The sequence below is a fragment of the Solea senegalensis genome, linkage group LG19 (assembly GCF_019176455.1).
Source record: "Solea senegalensis isolate Sse05_10M linkage group LG19, IFAPA_SoseM_1, whole genome shotgun sequence".
Taxonomy (NCBI): Eukaryota; Metazoa; Chordata; class Actinopteri; order Pleuronectiformes; family Soleidae; genus Solea; species Solea senegalensis.
Window position 1 is genome coordinate 10,402,601 of NC_058038.1, and position 17,402 is coordinate 10,420,002.

The 17,402-nt window shown below is 42.6% G+C and overlaps 3 protein-coding genes across 8 annotated transcripts; 2 read left to right on the forward strand and 1 right to left on the reverse strand.

Annotated features, from left to right (window-relative positions):
* The first annotated feature begins 1,112 nt into the window (after positions 1 to 1,112).
* Positions 1,113 to 12,817, forward strand: epn3a (epsin 3a). 6 transcript variants are annotated; one of them, XM_044051692.1, is made up of 11 exons: positions 1,113 to 1,446; positions 3,529 to 4,272; positions 6,635 to 6,753; positions 7,875 to 7,952; positions 8,348 to 8,437; positions 9,461 to 9,544; positions 10,057 to 10,183; positions 10,393 to 10,551; positions 10,664 to 10,759; positions 10,839 to 11,075; positions 11,421 to 12,817. In XM_044051692.1, exons 2-11 carry the CDS (start codon positions 3,690 to 3,692, stop codon positions 11,714 to 11,716), a joined length of 1,869 nt encoding a protein of 622 aa, XP_043907627.1. In that variant the 5' UTR covers positions 1,113 to 1,446; positions 3,529 to 3,689; the 3' UTR covers positions 11,717 to 12,817. The 6 variants fall into 6 exon arrangements, with proteins under 6 accessions (XP_043907627.1, XP_043907625.1, XP_043907623.1 ...); XM_044051690.1 differs by having other exon boundaries at positions 3,532 to 4,272; positions 10,390 to 10,551; XM_044051688.1 differs by having other exon boundaries at positions 1,114 to 1,446; positions 10,390 to 10,551.
* On the reverse strand, positions 12,714 to 14,491 carry arl16 (ADP-ribosylation factor-like 16). The gene is made up of 5 exons (XM_044051710.1): positions 14,376 to 14,491; positions 13,883 to 13,938; positions 13,681 to 13,797; positions 13,476 to 13,591; positions 12,714 to 13,347 (listed from the first exon to the last, which is right to left on the reverse strand). Exons 1-5 carry the CDS (start codon positions 14,449 to 14,451, stop codon positions 13,182 to 13,184), a joined length of 531 nt encoding a protein of 176 aa, XP_043907645.1. The 5' UTR covers positions 14,452 to 14,491; the 3' UTR covers positions 12,714 to 13,181.
* Positions 14,492 to 14,624: 133 nt separating this feature from the next.
* On the forward strand, positions 14,625 to 17,001 carry LOC122785766 (fructosamine 3 kinase related protein). The gene is made up of 6 exons (XM_044051707.1): positions 14,625 to 14,860; positions 15,003 to 15,154; positions 15,279 to 15,370; positions 15,471 to 15,553; positions 15,965 to 16,087; positions 16,176 to 17,001. Exons 1-6 carry the CDS (start codon positions 14,720 to 14,722, stop codon positions 16,512 to 16,514), a joined length of 930 nt encoding a protein of 309 aa, XP_043907642.1. The 5' UTR covers positions 14,625 to 14,719; the 3' UTR covers positions 16,515 to 17,001.
* Positions 17,002 to 17,402: the final 401 nt, after the last annotated feature.

The window sequence follows — 17,402 nt, forward strand, 5'->3', positions numbered from 1 at the left end:
CAGATTTTCTCTTTCTGTAACAGCGGCCTGGTGTTATTTCTCACCTCCCCTGCTCTCCCAGACCTTGCCTTCCTGCATGACACCCCCCACTGACCTCGCCAAGCCTTTGTTGGGAAACAAAGACTGTTCAGGCATCTGTTTTCAGGAGAAATAAAGACATAGGGTGGCATGACAGAGAGGAGGAGGTATATATAGAGTCACAGGGACACACAATGGGCAGAAAACACTGTACAAACTTATATTCCAACTAGTTTCACTCTGCTTGATGGACTTTTGTTGTTTCCTGTACACTTTTACCCTCTTGTCATTTTCAAGACTCATAGCTTTTGTTCTCTCAAGGTGGAGCTGGTATTTCCTGTATATCCTGCTCAGTCAACTGAGCCTCTGTTGGGTAATCACTACACACTCAACTGTGTGTGTGTGTGAGTGATGATGATCCCTGTGCACTCTCAAAAACGCAAACGTGTAGATGAGAGCCAGCAGATTACTTTGGGACCAGGCGCTGAACGTGAGCTCGAGCAAACCAAAACAAAAAACAACAAGAGAAGAAGTGAAGCCTCTGGTCTGGTTGTAATGCACAGAGATGTGCCTTCACACAACAACCCATTAGTGCTGATAAATAAGTAAAGAGCAGTGATGCAGAGATGAAGCTGCTGAAAAGGAAATGTGGCACTTTGGAGAATTCCCCGTGGAATAACATGTTCACTTAGTCTGCTCTAAAATGTTACAGCATAGCCTTTTTTTCTATTATATATCTCTATAGGGAAAGTGTCTGTTATAGTTTATGGTATTTATTTTTACCTCCTCGTGCAAATGTGCATTGTCACCATATTTGTGTCTGAATATGTACAGCCTACTACCACTGGAATGTATCACAAGGATCTTATTTAGTATTTGTTTTGTTTTTTTATCAAGGATATTAACATAAGCTGTTCTACTTTCACTGTTTCCTCCCAACACAGGGTTTTTTGTGTGATCACCTGTACACATGCACACACACACACACACACAGAGCAGGAAGTGAAATGGTTAAGTCTGACTGTGCATTCAGAGAGCAGGCCTCCCTCCCTTTTCTCTGCTCTCCATCTATTTTGCTGTGTGTGTGTGTGTGTGAGAGAGAGAGAGAGGGGGAGAGAGAGAGGCTGTACCATCTACATGCCCTGCGCTTGTGCACACACAACTTACTTTGACAACAAATCAGCACAAGGCTCGCTCAAGTTTGGGATTCACGGATGTTTTCCTTCTTCTTGCCCTTGGCGGTATTTTTTTCCAACACACCGGTTCTCTCCATTCTGCGCGAAACCTGCGGGACATGACAAGAAGAGGCGTTTCTTCTCCTTCTCCTTCTTCTTCTACTAATACTACCACCACTTCTTCTTCTCTCCCCCCACCCAAAAAAAATCCCCCCCCCAAATTGAGATCAAACTGACGCGCGATGGCATAAAGGTAAGAGGGAGTGGGAGCAGCGAAGCGGGTCTTTTCGATACAATGTTCTCGCTTTTGTTTCAACTTTTTCTTCCCCGTGTAAAGTCGGAAACATAGCTGAGTCACCGTCACACACACACACACACACACTTACCCGATCATCCCATTTGACGCAGCGCGCATGGATACGCGATCATTGTTTGTGGCACAATCAGGACACAACAGAGGAATAACACTGACACTTTTGAGGGACTTTGTTGCTTCTTCTTGTTTTTGTTTTATTTATTTTTTACCACACACCATCTGTGCGGCTCTGCTGAACATCCTGACCGAGTGTGTAGGCCTTTCACTTCGCCTCCTGGAGGTAGAGGGAGGGAAAGAGTGTTGGGGAGGAAATCGATCTCATAGCCAAAATATGTGTTTTTATTCACTGAATCATCATGACTTGACTTTTATGGCATGAAAACTTAGGTCTGGTGAGGGTGTGTGTTATAAATGACATAAATGCTATCCATTCCTCCAGTTCTGTCAAGTCTGACATAAGTGATGATCATGTTTAGCCCAAACCAAGATGCCAGATTATGTCCCAGCATTTATTGATGTGCATTATGAGAGAGGGAGCAAGAATAATGGACATCGATTAGAAATCCGTCCACATGGAGAATGTAGTTTCCACATAAACCCTGTGATCGTCCAGTTCTGTTCCAGTAAAAACCACCTCTGCTTCACCGTCTTCCATTTTTATTATTAATAATAATAACAATAATAGTAATAACTTCAATTTCTATACTGCCTTTCACGAAATCCAAGGTCACTGTACAAGGACCAGTAGTTTTGACAACAAACACACATTTCAGCTGACTTAATCTCACGTCTTAAAAAGCAGCAGGAGATACGGTAATGGCACTACATGGTGAACCTGGGTCATCACCGTGAGCCACAAATATTTTGACCCTCACGCCCTCTTGATAAACCTATTTCCAGCCCCGCTGTCGCACAGCAAGCTCTGAAAGTGTGTGATGCATTTTACACAGGTTTTCTTTGTTCAGCGTAACAAAACAGGACATTCACAGTGCCTATAGTAATAAAAGAGGACAACTCAAATACCACAAATAATTGTATATGTACATGTACACACACATACCCGCTCTCTTACCTTACACACTGTATTTAGTCCTACACTTACAGTTCATACACACATAAGACATTAATAGTCATTATTTTAAAATAACATATCTTACATATCTACAGTTAAAAGGGAAAGGATATGTGATATGTATATATATGTATTAAGAGTTGAGTATTAAAAGTTTTCTTTAATATTTTACACATGATACAACAAGGATTGATTCTTTTCATTCATCCTGGAAACATGAGACAGGTCTGGGAGTGACAGGTTATCAGTTGAGCGAACTCACTCCCATGACAACACGGGACAAAGTTCAACGTCTTAGTCAAAGCAGTATATGTACTGTTACTGTGATACTTGACTGCATTCGATTTAAAGTTAGAGTAATATCTTATTTAAAGATTAAAGATTGTCGGTATTCTGGTGAAGGACTGTAAGTGTGTGTCCTTGCAACTGTTTAGTTGCACTTTTGTGTGTCTGCTGCTGCTGCTGTGGTGGTGGTGGTGATGTAATGTGTACAGAAAAACAGGGGGAGCTGGAGCCCCTCCCATCTCTGATAACACTGAGGTAAAACAAAAAGGGAAAAAAAGTACACTGGCTGGTTGGGCTGCTGTTCTGAACTCTAAAACCAATATTTGCCTTTTAGGTAAGGAAAAGTTGCACATTTGAAAGTAGGAATAGCCGAGGAGCTGCTCATGTTTGTTTACTTGGGAACGTCCAACTGAATATGTGCTCACACTGTTCTCTTTAAGTTGTCTTGCGGAAACTAAACTTTGTTGCGGTGTTGTGTTTCGTGTTGCTTCAGGTGCTTAGTTTTCCTTCCTCTTTCCTTCCAGACCGAGTGAAATAAGTATGTAGGTGTATTTTTGGTGAAATGAGAGGAAGATCTCTACTAAATACTAAAAATATTAATAATAAAAAACCTGTAAGGGTTCAAATCTTTCTAACGACGTCATTTGTGTGTTCTTTTCCAGCAGCACTGTGGGCGTGACTGAAGTTACTTAGAAGAGGACGACTTCAATAAATTTTTCCGCTGACCTTATCTTTAGCGAGTGACCTTGGTGACCGGAGGCGACACAGCGGACAGGCCTGCTGTCAGACTTCCTTTTTCCACCTGTAAAACACTGCTGCCATCATGCAGACCTCATCACTGCGCCGGCAGATGAAAAACATGGTCAACAACTACACGGAGGCTGAGATCAAGGTCCGAGAGGCCACCTCCAATGACCACTGGGGGCCTCCCGGCTCGCTCATGTCTGAAATCGCAGACTTGACCTTCAATGTTGTAGCTTTCGCCGAGGTTATGGGCATGATCTGGAAACGGCTAAATGACCACGGTAAGAACTGGCGCCATGTCTATAAGGCGCTGACGCTGCTGGACTACCTGATCAAAACTGGCTCTGAGCGTGTGGCCCATGAGTGCCGGGAGAACATATACACCATCCATACACTGAGAGACTTCCAGTACATAGACAGGGACGGACGTGACCAGGGTATCAACGTCCGGGAGAAGGCCAAGCAGCTGGTGGCTCTGTTGAAGGATGAGGAGAAGCTGAAGAGGGAAAGGAGCCAGGCACTGAAGACGAAGACACGCATGGGCGGCACCAGCAGTATGGGCTCACGATCCACGCCGCCGCCATACTCGGGACATCACAGTTCAGCGGCGGTTTATGGGGATGATTTCAGGAAGTGCAAGGACTCGCCGTCCTCCATTAACTGTGAGTAGCAGGGACATCTCACTGTGAAAAGGCTTAAGGTTAGATATTTTGCCAAATAGTGCTTATGTTATCCAAAGCGTTTCCAACACTCTTCAGATCCGTGGAAATCTATATTTCGATTGAAGGTAACGGACCATATCACTTAATGTTTCTCTGCTATAATAAATCACTGGGCAAATCCCCTGTGAAACATTAAGCAGGAGGAATATTATTGTTGTGTATCTTTGTCACTAATGGATGCTTTGCTGGGCTTCTAAGTGCAAATGAACAGGAAACCCAACAAGAGCACAAATCCCACGATTCCCGCGCTGCTTCCTGACGTCATCATTCAACTAGGGCTTTTCTTGTTGTTGTTATCATCGAGACACTTAGCAACAGAAATGACAAACTGTGTGTTTTAATGTACGCCTTTCTGTGTGGAGTTTGCATGTTCTCCCCGTGTGTGTGTGTGTGTGGGGGGGTTTTCTCGTTCTCCAGTTTCCTCCCACTGTCCATAACATGCAGATTTGGGCATTAGGCAAAGTGGACACTAGGTGTGGGTGTGAGAGTGGATGGTTGTTTGTCTCTAAGTGTGACCCTGTGATGGACCCCACCTTTCCCCATGTCAGCTGGGATCTGAATGCTTCCTGTGTGCAGTTTGTGACCTGTCATTGTCAGGAAAGCACACGTGACCAGTCAAGAGGTTTTATCAGCATTTATCAAGTCAGTTTTCACCAGTGACGAACGCAACGACCTATCAAGACTGTCCGTGTGATGACGGGCGCTGTCAGTATTTAGATTTCGTCTCTGTCCAGTGTTTGTTAAACAAGTACGTTCGTCATTTCTCACCTTTGATTTCCCGCTGACACCGATGCTATTTTACTATCAGTCGCCATCCGAGCCTGGATAAGTAAACACAACGGCTTAGTCCTTTATGTTTAAGCGGGAAGTGTCTGAGTAGTACTCGCTACTGTCAGTTAGACATCTGCATTCCTCCCATTCTCCTGTTTACATGTCAGCTAAACTGGATTTACAGAAGAGCAGTGGCCCATCTGTGCTAGTTTCACTCCGAGGTGAAACCACAAGTGGGTGCCATGTTTACTTGTGGTGCCGCGTTCTGCTAATATAAAGACTAAATGGCCCCTTCTTTGCGAGTGTGTAAGTGTTGGGTCAAATCAAGTCATTCAATTGTTCTGCTTCTCAAACTCTGTGCGAGCCATGTGTCAGTTGGTTTTCACTGGATGTTCGGGAGCTGTGGTTTCATGAAAGCGCCAGTTCTTCTGTTAAACTTTGATGTCTGATGCTTCTCTCATGGTGAAAACTGAGTTAGGCACACAGATGGTATCTGACCATTTTATTACCACCAATCCCTCAAAGGTTCCTCTTTTAACAAAACAAGTTTTCACTTTTTCTTTTTCCATGTCTCTGTGTGTTTTTTTTTTTTGGTTCTAGACCAAAATGTGTGCCAGTGGGAACATGTGGCCATTTTCCAACCTCCAACCTCTTGATCTCGAGTTTAGCGATGCTGCAGCACAATGATGCCTTGTAATACACCGATGCATTGATAAATCTGATAACACTGCATGAAAGTTTAAAGCCACAGATCCTCAGACAGAGGCCTGCTTTCATGATGGATAATCATAACAATTTCACACTTCAGCGATCATTGCAAGTAATTCAAATCACTGGGTCTTCATCCAAATTGGAACGGTTTCAAAAAGGCTGTGATGACGATAAATAAAACATTTATGCTGTAGGTGTTAAAATACTTAAGCTGTGTTTCTTGCTCTTCTTCTAGTGATATTAAAGGCAAGTAGAGAGAACAGTGGTGGCCTGTCTGAGGGCCCGTGGACATCAGTGCATTGTTAAAGAGCTGATGGATGGCTTGGGTATGGATCAGGAGGCTGGCATAGCAAGCTCTCGAGCTCAGATGGGGAGCCATCAAAGGGCAGCAAAGTGTAAACGATTGGTCTCTGAGATCACACTTTGCCAGTGTGTGGTCTGCTGCACTGTTTTAGCCCCATGACCCACAGACACAGAGCCTGGCTTAGCCAGCAGCCCACCCTCAACCCCCCTCCCCCCCTGAATCATGGATCCCACCCAAAGGATTCAGGGTAGTAAGGTGGGCCAGGCTCCAACCCAACCATTCCTCTCCCCCTTCACTAGGCTCGCTCTCCACACAGACACACCATTGTTCTCAGTGCCAGCAGAGTACGGCGGACCGTGTCAAGCAATGCCAGCGAAGGCCCTGCACAACAGGCAATGGAAGAAAAGTTAATATTCAATAGCAGTGCCAGCTCCATTTTGACATTAATATCTATCATAATTGTTTTTTTTTCTTTAGTTCTTTGCATTAATGTCTGCCCTCCCTCTGTCTCTGTAGCCTCCTCTTCCTCTCCCCAACTTGCTCCTGACATGGAGCAAGCTCGGCCCGCGACCAGTGGAGAAGAAGAGCTGCAGCTGCAGCTGGCCCTGGCCATGAGCCGAGAAGAAACTGAAAAGGTACTAAGATAACACACACACACACACACACACACACACACACACACAGACATGAACTGAGCTTAATACCCTTTTCCTCACAGCATTTACAGTCTGTCAGGAGGAGGCTTTTGCCTTCTTTACTGCCCTGCTGCTGACATGTTATGCTGTAATTCAGCAGTAAAATACACGTGCTTGGACACTGTCGGTCCTCTGCTGCACCATCACAGAAACTGATAGCATCAACTGTGACCACTGATGTGGTCAGTAAAGGCACTTTGACCAATCAGCGTGAGCACTGGTGAAGAGTCAGGATGCTGTGAGTGAAATGGTGAGAAGCCAGGCAGGATGTGTGCATTGATCCACTCCTAAGTAGCCACACTTCACCCTGGTCTCCATGGCAAGGATAGCTGTTCACTCTTTGCCCTCTGGGACTTCTCTTCGTCTACTATGGAGTTACACTGCCCGACCAAATAGAAGGTCACACACTTGAATTTTTATAGCACTGCCTTTAGCTTTAATTAAGACATGCATTTGCCGTGACACTGATAAGCTAATGCGTTGTCACAGCGTTTATTTCAGTCCACAGTTGCATTCATTTTTCACCAAAATATTTTGTATTATGATGGGAGTTGGGCTCTGTGTTAAGTCTTCCTTAACACATCCCATAGATTCTCAATGGGGCTAAGGTCTGGAATCTGTGGCGGCATCACTCTCTCTAGGGGTCACCAAAGTGGATCACCTGCTTTTTCAATGATTTGATTTGGCATATTTGATTTTTTTTTTTTCACTGGATGCTCTTCCAACTGTCCCATTTATCTGGGCCCCCCTGGTGGCTTGGGTCCATTTAGAGTGTCATCCAATGTCCCCCCAAAACCTAGTCATTCAGTATATTTAGGTATTTCAGCTGACATGCTGAACTACCCACAGGCTTCTTGTAACATAGGCAAATAGGTCACCCTTTTTTTTTTGGGCTGGGCAGCACTTTCCACTTCTGTAATCAAACACATCAGCTTTGACATTGATGATCAAATGAAGATCTAAATTGTTGTACTGCTCTCATTTGAATTACCGCAAGTCATTGTATGCTCTCAAACGTGATTGTACGTTTTCCTTTGATTCGTCTTCCCCCTTGACCGTAGCCACCTCCCCCTGTGGACATTGATGAACAGACGCAGCTGCAGATTGCTATGAGTCTCAGCAAGGAGGAGGCACATAAGGTATATGTACAGTAAGAGAAGGGACGATCCTTCCTCTGCATCCTTTACCCTGTATCTCTGTGCACTAAAACCAACACCACACTCCAGTTATTGTGAATTCCGGAAAAAAAACAAAAACGGCATATGCTACTCACTTTCTCTCCGCTGGTCAGCTGTGGCTTCATCCTTCTCCTCCACTAACCACTAAATCTCTCCTCTTGGTTCAGTAGTAGGAGAGCTCGGCCAGTTTAACCTCCTCTGGTGTGGTGTCATGGAAGGGGAAAGGGTTTTTATTCCCTTTACTCTACTTGGGACACCTGTACGACTGCATGCAACGCACTGTTGAGACTGTGTCCAGCAATTATTGACATGTTTACTTACTAACCAAACACTCTCCCTGGTTAACACCTGCACAGACGGTCCAACGTGCACCTCCTGCAGTGGATATGGACGAGGATACCCAGCTCCAGTTAGCGCTGAACCTGAGCAAGGAGGAGCACCAGCAGGTAGGTTTGCTTTGGGGGGTTCACTGAAGGGATGGGGGTGCTGCTGCCTTGTAATGCTTTGGACACTATCAGGGTTTTGAAACAATAACATTGACATTGACAACATTTTGTATAAAAAATGGACGTAGTCCTCCAGATGCAAAGAGACTACCATCGTGGAGCCTTAAGATTCGCAATTTGACGGCAGCCGTGTCAGTCTTTGAAACCAGAAATTCACAGACATCACCTTCAACCTGGCACCTTGGATTGGATGATACTAGCTGTCCATCTCACTGGTGTTCACCCATATGTGCCATACTTTATCGTCTATTTTCCTCTAATTGGAAACAAAATTGACATCATGAGTTATTGAAGATGACCTGAAACTGTTCACTTGATGTGTTCGATATCAGGTGAGAAGTAAGCACACTTTCCCATATACTTCCATTCAAATGGAGTTCTTTTTGTCTCCAGCTGAGTCGCCCTCTGTTGGCTAAAACTTACTTCCTTCTTACTTCCAAGGCTTCACGTTTGAAACTGGAAGACTGCCCAGAATCCAGTCTTAACAATCCTAAATTGAATGACTTCACTTGGATTCCAAACATGATGACTGTACATGTCATGGTTTCCATCCTCACCCTCAGTAATCTGACTCATCCTCTCTTTTTTTCCTGATTATATGTCCCACAATCAGATGTTTAACTCACTCATCCAACTACTGTGCTACTCTCTTGCTCTCTTTATGTTTCTGTCACTTGTCTGTCTGCCCTTTACTGTGTCAGTAATGTGGGGCACAATAAAACTGCTCTGTTAGAGAACACAATGATGCTCTCCCCTTTGTGACCACAGAATGTTCTGGTTCCTGCCCATTTCACATGTCTATCTCTGGGTTATATGTTGCCCAAGGAAAAAAAAAAAAGAAGTTACAAACTCTCTTTTGTGCTTTTGTGCTTCCACTGACTCATAAATATGATGTGCCAATGTGTGAATTTAGCTCGAAGCCATTCCCAAAGTCAAACCATGTGATTTTTTTTCTGTTGACAGGAACAACTCAGTCGCCGAGGAGATGAGTCAATGCTCCTGAAAGCTTTGGAGGAGAGCAAACGCGAGATGGAGACTAAAGGCGGGGTATGAAATATTGGGGTATGGAATACCTCAATGGGGTGATGAAATATAACCACAGATTTGAATCGCCTGAGGATCACAGTGAAACACACTATAATACTTTATGATTGGACAATTAGGGTTATTATAGTTTTTTGGGCTTCAGGATTTATTAGTTTTATCCTCGGAAAATAAATTGTGGTAAAAACCTCAATCTAGTTTGTTTATGGAAGTCATAAATAAGTCCAGTTTACTTGTATGTGGTTTAAAGAGTTCAGTGAGAGTTTATTGGCAGAATTTGAATACACTACCCATAGGTATGTTTTGCCTGAATGTCAGCCACAGTGTGTTTCACATTTTAAAGCAAAAGCTTTTAACGGAAACGACGCAGACCGTAGTTTCCTGACAAGCTTCCTCAGTTTCATCGTTAGATGTCACTAATTCTTTCACACTGGACCTTTAGGGATTACAGAAGTAATGGTTAGTACTGTAGCAATATAATGAAAAGATTTTTTTTTCTTTTTAAATATGTACAGACCTCTTTCATGGACCTGGTAGATGTTTTTGCAGTTCCCTCAGAGTTGCCTTCTAGTGACCATCGCTGGAATAATGCACACCAGGCAGCGGCTCGAATGGGCGGCACAGACCCGTGGGACACAATGGGTGAGCCTTAAGTTAGCTCACAGCGACTTAAATGTTACAATAACATGTGTTAAACCATGGTCATTAAGTATTTTTAATTGAAGGCAATAGCTTTTGTAGCCTCGTCAATTATAGGTACAGTATATCAGTCTTTTTAGGACACAAATAGGAAGTGAATTACATGCAATTATGAAATGTGTATTTCTGAACCCCCCCCCGTTATTAAGAAGGCAGTACTTACGCCTCAAGAGAGGATTCATCTTGGATGGTACCACCACCTTCTAGCAGCCCTCCACCACCATGGGAGCCCCCAACTCATCCTTGGGATGCTCCGCCTAACAATGTCTCCAATGCCACAGACGGTGCCTGGGCTCTTCATGCAAACACAGGTGAGTCTGTGATGTGCATGCACTCGCACAGCTTGACCGAGGACGAACCGGAGATGAAGTAAAGTGCATCACAGTATCTAATCATGTAGCATTTCGTTGTTGTTTTTTATAGCCCCTTCGAGAGTCGATCCATTTTCTGGCCCATCAGAAAGATCGGTAATTGAAGGAGCTGTTGGGGAAGCTTTTCTACGAACTGGAAGCCCCTCAGGTAAACAAAACTTTCTCTTGCTCATTCTCTCACCGTCTGTCTTTGAATCCAACAAAACCCTTTTTTTTTGTCTTGTCAGATGGGGATCTGTTTGATGAGGCCATGGACGGAGGTCAGATAAATGTCAATGGTCGAAGAGAGGGCAGTCCTGAGCTCTTTGACCTATCAGGTCTTGGGGAAAGCCTGGCTGTTTCCAGCCCTCGAAAATGCCAAACACCCGAATCCTTCCTGGGCCCCACAGCAGCATCTTTGGTGAATCTGGAAAGGTTGATCCCAGCAAATCCCCAAGCTCAGGCCAAGAACCCCTTTTTATCAGGTATGTTTTTTTTTTTTTTGGTTCTGTTTCATGACCAGGAAATGATTTAATTGAACACTATGTCACCCTGCTATTTAGCATGAATTAGCCCATTCAATTATAATACTGATTTTTGTGTGAATTAAGGCATACAACTATTGTGAGCAATGACCAAAAACACGAATAAGTGACCACAAAAAGAGCTAAAAAAAGGACATTTAGCAGTTTGACAGGAACCCTACAATGGAGACACTTCAACTTGACATAAGTGTCTTATTTATCAGCTTTTAGATTCAGTATCAGAGATGATGGATCTAATAAGAATAATTGGTTAAAATTAATCCACTACTTTTTTTGTCTTTCCAGGCCTGAGTGCACCTTCGGTCACCAATCCATTCCAAGCTGAGCAGCCCAAACTAACTCTAAACCAAATGGGCTCCAACGTCACCTCTATGCCTCCTCTCACCACTTCTCTTCCTTACAGTGCCTCCTTACCACTGCCCATTAGCCACCAGCCTGCCAGCCTCCCTTCATCACTGACTCACCCCACTCAGCCTGGGTTGGACCTGCCGGGGCCACTCCCTGAGCCTCTGTTGCCCTTCTCTTCAGCCAGCACTCAAGAATCACTGGCTGCACAGAGTAGTCAAAACCCTTTCTTATGACCAACTAAACCTTTTTTGGGTTCTTTTGGAAGGGGATTGCCAATTAGGTTATGCTTATGAAATCGCTCTAACAGCAGACCAAACTATAGCCCCAAGGACTTGTATGAAAACCCAATTCTTGGTTGTTTTTACAATGTGGTGTAATACAGTAACACATAGACTGATGCAACACGGTTCTCCTCTTCCAAAATGTCATGTCAAAATTCTAAACAAAAGCACAGTTTGATAATATTTTGTTTGTCTATACAATACATCACTAACAACCAGGCAAATGTTTTACAGCTTTTCACTTAGTCAGCAAATCCGCACACTGAAGTGTTTGTATGATCAGCTTAGCTGCACTATTGCTGTCATAGACGCTCCTGCAAAGAAATGTAATAACTGGAAACAAATTTGTCCAGCTTTTCAAATGTTACTGCATTGAACATTAACTTAAAGCTTTTGTTGGACCAGAATTGACCCGTGTGTATAGAATTTTACTATGGTGAAGTAAATTACTGGAGTTATGTGAATTAAATTATAACTTTGGAGGAATATACATATTTCACTATGACCCATGAGCAAGTCAGCATTAGAATCATCTTTGAATCATGAGTTTCCTTCATTTCTTGTGAACTCTCGTCAAACATAAGGGTATTATTATAACGCAGTATCGTTCTGAAGTTGATTTTATTGCCTTGCATTTTCTCATTCTCTTGATATCATTAGTCAATGTGAAATCACAACACAGGCACACGCCCAGTACCAGTTTCAATGTTTGCTATGGGCCTTGTGCCCCCTGCTGGTGATATCTAATTTCCACTACATTGCATCCCTTTTAGAGTAACTAGTCTTCTTACATTTGTTCACCAAACTTTACTGGTTGTTAAACATTAAATACAAGAGGTTACTTTATTCCTTACTTTTATTTTCATGAACTTTACTCCAATGTTACAATGTCATATGATAACACTACTGTCATTCATGAATACCTGCAGTTTATCTGGAACTATTTAGTAAACATTTAGTAACCAGTGTAAATAACAGCAGGTAAGACAGCAGTGCTGAACCACAAGCAAAACACGCAACAGTAAAACAATAAAGTTCTTCTATAAACTGCAATTGTTCCTGGAGTTTTGACCTCTTCACACATTTCTGTAATTTCTTCATGCATCTTGAAAGTAGATGAGGTTGTGCCGGAAATTTTGCTTTTTCGGTGTTAAAAAGGCCAGAGTTACTGCCATCCCATCCTGTCAGGATATCACAAATGCATTGCTTTCTTTGTTTAACGGCACCAAAGATTTTTCAGTTTTTATGTCCTGTATCTTGCCACATTTTTAGGAAGTCTAACATTAAACACATCATCACATCCTCTTGATAACATTGCGTAAACAATCTCAACGCACTGAGGACACCGATGTTTTTTGCCACAAGGCTTTAACCATTCTTCAAATTAAGAAAGTGCAAGATCCAAACTAATGATAGATCACTTGACTGTGATGGACTCGAGCCAGTTGAGAACCTCCGGAAGTCCCTGTCCAGAGCGGGCACTTGTTTCCAGCAATGTGATTGGCTGAGTAGCAGATGCAACAATGTCATCCAATCTGAACAGTGACTTTATCTCCACAAGGCTCATAGTGCTGGGCACGTCCCTGGAAAGGGTGGAAGACAAAACAAAAGGAGAGAGTACACAACATATGAGATTTATGTTTTGTTGAACCTGATGATGCTTGTGTATGACAAGTGAATGTTAAGGACTGGTTCGTATATAAAGTGCTACCTCTTGTTGAATAGAATAAGCACACAAGCACTGTGCAGAGGCTCAGCAGAGAGGACAGATAGCAGCTGAATACAGGAGGAGGATACCTGAGCAATGTTGGCCGAGTCCACCACAAACTATGAAAAAATACAAGGAAACATTCAGGTAAATACATCTATTTACTAACATCCACTGTTGCAAACAGAACATTGTGTACAAGACATACAATAACAGAAGAGCAGTCCTTGAAATAACTGAGCCATATAGGGCCCATGCAGCCTCCCAGCTCTCTCACAGTTATCATCTTCTTCTTCAGGGTCAGGTCTGTCAGATTTGTTCCAACCTATAGAGGATCAAACGAAACAGAGGAAAAATGGGCTGTGCTGTCACGGAACTCTCAATTACAACTACCATTCATTGCCATTTACCGTGGGAAGAGTAGCAGGAGTTGGCTCCAGTTCGCCTGCTCCATGCACACTGAGCTGTGAACAAAATGTGTTAAGAGAAAAATCCTGTGGGATACGTTTGATTTTATTAAATAACATTACATTAATTATGTGTACCCTACTGCAAACACACACACCTATTTGTCTGTTTACTCCACTGTATTTCTAACATTGGTGATAAAGGTGTTACTTTGCGAGGTCAATATTTTCTCAAGTGGTTCTTGGTATAAAAAGTTTGAGAACCACCCACTGATTTAGAGTATTTCTTTTAATGAAAAAAATACTTTTCAATTTCTTAAATGCTTTTCGTTGCTTCGTTTCTCTATAACACTGACAAGAATACTTTTTACCATTTTCTTAGCCAATCAAGGCTCAATTAGCTAGAGTTAAGAAACACAACACTTGTGTAACAAAACATTTTTAAAGCACCATTTTAAGCTCTCGTTCAAAACACTCACTTGAACACAAAGGATATTTTGCAAACGTTTGAGCAGCAACGTCTTTCCAACCCCTGTGGCCCCAAGAAGCAAACACATTTCACTTCTGCTCATATTCAGGAGGATGGTAGCATGCTAGTCGAGCTAGCCTACAACGGCACCATGACGACGTGAATGACGCGCCAATGCCATAGGACAAAAAAAGACGTCAATCATCCGCGCCTGGCCTCTGATTGGTTACCATTTCACTGGCGTCATCACTAACCGGAAGCAAAACAAGACAACAAACCGTCGTGTTGTTAATCCACTGAAAACGCCCCCACACGTCTCTCGAACATGTGTGGTTGATCTCAGCTACTTCACTTGCTCAGAGGAAATAACAATGGAAGCTAAGTTAAAGAAAGAGTTAGGGACAACCGTGCTGAAGTCAACTGGTCACTCAGCAGGTGGATGCATCAGCGAGGGACAGAGCTACGACACTGACAATGGGAGAGTGTTTGTGAAGATAAACCACAAGAGCGAGGTAAATATGATTTTATTGAAATGCACACGAGTAATGCATTGCAATATGTGCTGTTGTTTCACTATCCCTAACCCATACCCTCTAAAATCCCCACAACTTTTCAACTTTTAAATGATTTATTTAGTGAATTATTTGCTCTAAGGCCAAATTGATGTTTGACGGGGAGATGGCCAGTTTGGAGGCCATTTTAAAGACAAACACTGTGAAAGTCCCCAGGCCTGTGAGGGTGATTGAACTTGACAATGGAGGCTGTGTATTTGTGATGGAGCATATGGACATGAGACATCTTAACAAGTAAGACTTCTGTTGTTTAAGTAGTTAAGTGCCATATCAGTAATGCAATTACTATTTACACACTGCAGTCTATGCTAAAGTTTCTTTTGAATGTCATTTCTTTCTTCCAAATGAAAATATGTAGGTATACAAAGCACCTGGGAGAGCAGCTCGCTGATCTGCATCTTCACAACAAGAGACAGTTAGAAAAACTGAGTAAAGAGCAGCAGACAGTCGGTAAGTCACCATTAAGTAACAAGTGACTATTAATGACATGAAAAGACACATTTTCAGTGAGAATGAAAACATTTGGATGAACTTACTCTGTGGTACACAGGAAAAGGAGCTGGACAGTCAGAGGCAGCTGCGGTTGAGAAATTTGGCTTTGGTGTAACAACATGCTGTGGATATTTACCACAGGTAAAACTAAAAAGTATATATCTAAACATTGCATCTGTGTGACCCGGGTTCGCGACCTGGTTGGAACCAGAGTCTTTCCGCATAGTTTGCATGTTGTGTATGTGTGCGTGTTTTCTAAGGGTCTCTGGTTTTCATCCACAATCCAAAAACATGCACATTTGGGGATTAGGCAAATTGGACACTAAATTGACTGTGTGTGAGAGTGAATGATTGTTTGTCTCTTTGTAGCCCTGTGATGGACTGGCAACCTGTCCAGGGTGTACCCCACCTTTTGCCTACGTCAGCTGGGATTGGCACCAGTGCCCCCCGCGACCCTCATGTGGAGGATAAAGCGGTAGAAGATGGATGGATGGATGCATGGATTGCACCTGTGTGCTTGATCTCATTGTTCTTTTCTTCTTGTCTCACCAGAGAAATGAGTGGCAGGATGACTGGGTGACATTTTACGCCCAGCAGAGGCTGCAGCATCAGCTTAACCTGGTAGAGGAATCCTATGGAGACAGGGAGGCCAGAGAACTGTGGGCTAAGCTACAGGTGCACCCTTCCTTTAACCCTCATAAGAAGCAAAACACTGTATTAGTAATCTGACAGTGCACCTTACCTTTTATGTTTGTTTTTGCAGCTGAAGATCCCACAGTTTTTCACAGGTGTGGAGATTGTCCCTGCTCTCCTCCATGGGGATTTATGGAGTGGCAATGTGGCAGAGTTTGCAGAGGGCCCAGTCATCTTTGACCCTGCTTCATTTTATGGCCATTCAGAGTATGAGTTGAGTATTGCAGGGATGTTTGGTGGCTTTGACAGATCTTTTTACTCTGCTTACCATGAAAAGATTATCAAAGCACCAGGGTTTGCAGAGAGAAACCAGCTTTACCAGCTGTTCCACTATCTGAATCACTGGAACCACTTTGGTGGAGGATATAGAGGCTCCTCAATAAAGATAATGAAGAACTTACTGAAGTAACTGTAGAATGCACTTCTAAGTAACACTAGTAACAGTTGTAGAATGCTGCATGTCTTAAACTTGAGCCAAGTATCATATGTAATATATATAGAGAGAGTGAGAGATCAATGCTATTTGGACCAAAACTAGGTGAGTCAAGTCAATTTTATTTATATTACCCAAAATCAGTGTGTGACTGATTGCCGAATAGACCTTACAGGTTGACACTGTAATATCTGTTATAGTGTGTTTAACATTCAGAATCAAATGACAAAATCAACTATGCCAGCTTCCTTTCAAAACTTCTCAAAAATCTGTATTTTCCAGCAAAAGTCTTAAATTGAACAAGAATATAACTTAGTTCAATATTTTTTATAATAACTTCCTACATTCATTTGTCCGTGTATCTATAATGAAAATCCTTGATTGATGTTGATGTCACTGTAATGGAGACTAATACAGAAGGTATTCACTGCTTATCCATCAATAAATGCTGAGCTGATCAAAAGTGCTTGTCTTGATCTATTATTTGATATGTCTTAAAAACTGCAGTATAAACCCATATCTTCTTCTTTGGTAGAATATATGTTGATTATGATATGTCAGAGGGCCTTTATTTTGAAATGCCACATCATATTTGCCCGATCAGGATTCAGTATCAGAATATTATCCATTGGCTATATACACAAGATGAATATGACCTCAATATTCTATAAAATACAGCTTATAGAGAGTCATTAACAAAAAAAAAAAACTTCATGAGGGCAATGTCATCAGAGTGGTAGAGTGAGTGGAGTGGAACTTGAAGGTTGTGGATTCGCTAGACTACAAGCCAATGTGTCCTTTGGCAAGACACTGTGCTGGCAGCATATGAATAGGTTTGAAAGATTAATTGTAGAAAAATTAGCT

What these genes read in the sequence shown, in the direction of transcription:
- arl16 (XM_044051710.1), bottom strand. Translation starts at nt 14,451, where the DNA reads ATGAGCAGAAGTGAAATGTGTTTGCTTCTTGGGGCCACAGGGGTTGGA. An exon ending in GCTGCTCAAACGTTTGCAAA is followed by an intron (nt 13,939 to 14,375) that starts ATATCCTTTGTG and finishes CATTTTGTTCAC; the next exon opens with AGCTCAGTGTGCATGGAGCA. An exon ending in CTTATTCTATTCAACAAGAG is followed by an intron (nt 13,348 to 13,475) that starts GTAGCACTTTAT and finishes CACCCTTTCCAG; the next exon opens with GGACGTGCCCAGCACTATGA.
- epn3a (XM_044051690.1), top strand. Translation starts at nt 3,690, where the DNA reads ATGCAGACCTCATCACTGCGCCGGCAGATGAAAAACATGGTCAACAAC. An exon ending in CTCGCCGTCCTCCATTAACT is followed by an intron (nt 4,273 to 6,634) that starts GTGAGTAGCAGG and finishes CTGTCTCTGTAG; the next exon opens with CCTCCTCTTCCTCTCCCCAA. An exon ending in GCAAGGAGGAGCACCAGCAG is followed by an intron (nt 8,438 to 9,460) that starts GTAGGTTTGCTT and finishes TTCTGTTGACAG; the next exon opens with GAACAACTCAGTCGCCGAGG.
- LOC122785766 (XM_044051707.1), top strand. Translation starts at nt 14,720, where the DNA reads ATGGAAGCTAAGTTAAAGAAAGAGTTAGGGACAACCGTGCTGAAGTCA. An exon ending in GACATGAGACATCTTAACAA is followed by an intron (nt 15,155 to 15,278) that starts GTAAGACTTCTG and finishes GAAAATATGTAG; the next exon opens with GTATACAAAGCACCTGGGAG. An exon ending in AACTGTGGGCTAAGCTACAG is followed by an intron (nt 16,088 to 16,175) that starts GTGCACCCTTCC and finishes TTGTTTTTGCAG; the next exon opens with CTGAAGATCCCACAGTTTTT.